The sequence below is a fragment of the Echinops telfairi genome, unplaced genomic scaffold, assembly GCF_000313985.2.
Source record: "Echinops telfairi isolate 266 unplaced genomic scaffold, ASM31398v2 ScPeMD7_41;HRSCAF=154, whole genome shotgun sequence".
NCBI classification, from domain to species: domain Eukaryota; kingdom Metazoa; phylum Chordata; class Mammalia; order Afrosoricida; family Tenrecidae; genus Echinops; species Echinops telfairi.
In genome coordinates, this window is record NW_022103939.1 from 2,277,129 (window position 1) to 2,278,858 (window position 1,730).

The following is a 1,730-nucleotide window of genomic DNA, read 5'->3' on the forward strand; positions in this document are numbered from 1 at the left end:
TATATACTTTTCTATGTCAAAGTTTACTGATGGCTGAAAGTTTCTATATGACTCAAAGGTTGATAAGGAAGCAAACTGATTTTACGTGGTGCCTAGCATAAACTCATGATTATAGAATTATTCATGACAAAGATAATCGTTATGGTGCATTAATGAAGACTCTATCACTCTAGGGAGAAGCAACTATTGACCTTTGTGCTGCATATTGTTCATTGGAAATGAAAATGGTATTAGTATTCTGAACCAGGCTCTCTTACTGTGGAAAAAAAGTGACTATTCACCACAGGACTATCAATTAAACATCATGGTCTTCCTCAACAGCAGTAACTTCAGACCCTTTCTTCTGACTGGCTTCCCTGGCCTGGAGGCTTCACATCCAAAGATATCTATTTTGTTTTGTGTCCTGTATCTAATTGCCCTTCTGGGGAACAGTGCTATCTTAGTAGTTATTTGGATAGAACAGACACTTCATGCACCCATGTACCTTTTTCTTTCCATGCTGGCTGCAAGTGACCTGGGACTGTGCACTACCACCCTGCCTACTCTGCTCAAGCTTTTCTGGTTCAATGCTCCTGAAATAGAGTTTGATGCCTGTCTCACCCAGATGTTCTTCATCCATGTTTTCTCCTTAATGGAATCAGGCATCCTACTGACTATGGCCTTTGACCGATATGTGGCTATCGCCAGCCCACTCAGGTACACAACTATTTTGACCAATGCCACCATTGTCAAGATAGGCATAGGGATTTTGATACGGGCTGTGGCTGTCATCCTCCCTGGGCCCATTCTTATTAAACAGCTGATGTTTTGTAAGCCCAATGTGCTCTCTCACTCATACTGTCTGCACCCTGACATCATCAAGCTTTCCTGTTCTGATCACCGTATCAATAGCATCTATGGCCTCATAATAATTCTCATCACCTTTGGACTGGACTCTGTATTAATCCTCCTCTCTTATTTGAAGATCCTGATCACTGTGTTAGGCATTGCCTCCCAGGAAGAACAATTCAAGGCCCTCAATACTTGTGTTTCCCATGTCTGTGCTGTGTTGCTGGTGTATGTCCCAATGCTTGGAGTATCCATTATCCATCGCTTTGGGAAGCATGTTCCAGCTGTGGTACACATTATTATGGGCTATGTATATTTATTAGTTCCTCCTGTTCTCAACCCAATTGTATACTGCATTAAGACCCGGGAGATACGTATCCGTATTTTAGGTAATCTACTGAAAATGTAACAGAGAAGATTTAAGTACCATTTACATAGTTCTGAAATAATCTTTATGGCATTAACTTCTACTTTGCTTAAAAATATATGTCTCTAGGATGTCTTTCTATTTTCACAAAACTAGTGTGCATGTATAAGTACCCTTCATTTTTCTGGGAGTTCTCAAACATAACAATATCGTAGGACTTCTTTTCCCTCAAAGTTCCACCCAAAATGGATGACTAATTATTTTTACCAATAAAGAGTGAATTCTCAGTAATGTATGCATTTAGAAAGCCAATATCAGTAGTGAAACCATATTGTTGAAATGATCAGTGATTATTGTGACAACAGTGGATGTATCAGATAATTTCTAATGTAGAACTAAAGGTATCCACCATAAAATAAATATAGCTTCAAGTCACATAGTTCACAATTTCACTTATGATGAATGTTCTGCAAATATTCTACTAGTTTTTTTCTCTTCTACTTACTAATTTTTTTCAACTTTGTGATATTTTATC

The 1,730-nt window shown here is 38.4% G+C and overlaps 1 protein-coding gene across 1 annotated transcript; it reads left to right on the top strand.

Annotated features, from left to right (window-relative positions):
• Positions 1 to 304: 304 nt before the first annotated feature.
• Positions 305 to 1,237, top strand: LOC101648135 (olfactory receptor 51L1-like). Its single transcript, XM_004717490.1, has one exon. The coding sequence runs from the start codon at positions 305 to 307 to the stop codon at positions 1,235 to 1,237; it is 933 nt and encodes a 310-aa protein (XP_004717547.1).
• The last annotated feature ends 493 nt before the right edge of the window (positions 1,238 to 1,730 follow it).

Bases quoted from the DNA above. Each gene is read 5' to 3' on its own strand.
- LOC101648135 (XM_004717490.1), top strand. From the start codon at position 305: ATGGTCTTCCTCAACAGCAGTAACTTCAGACCCTTTCTTCTGACTGGC.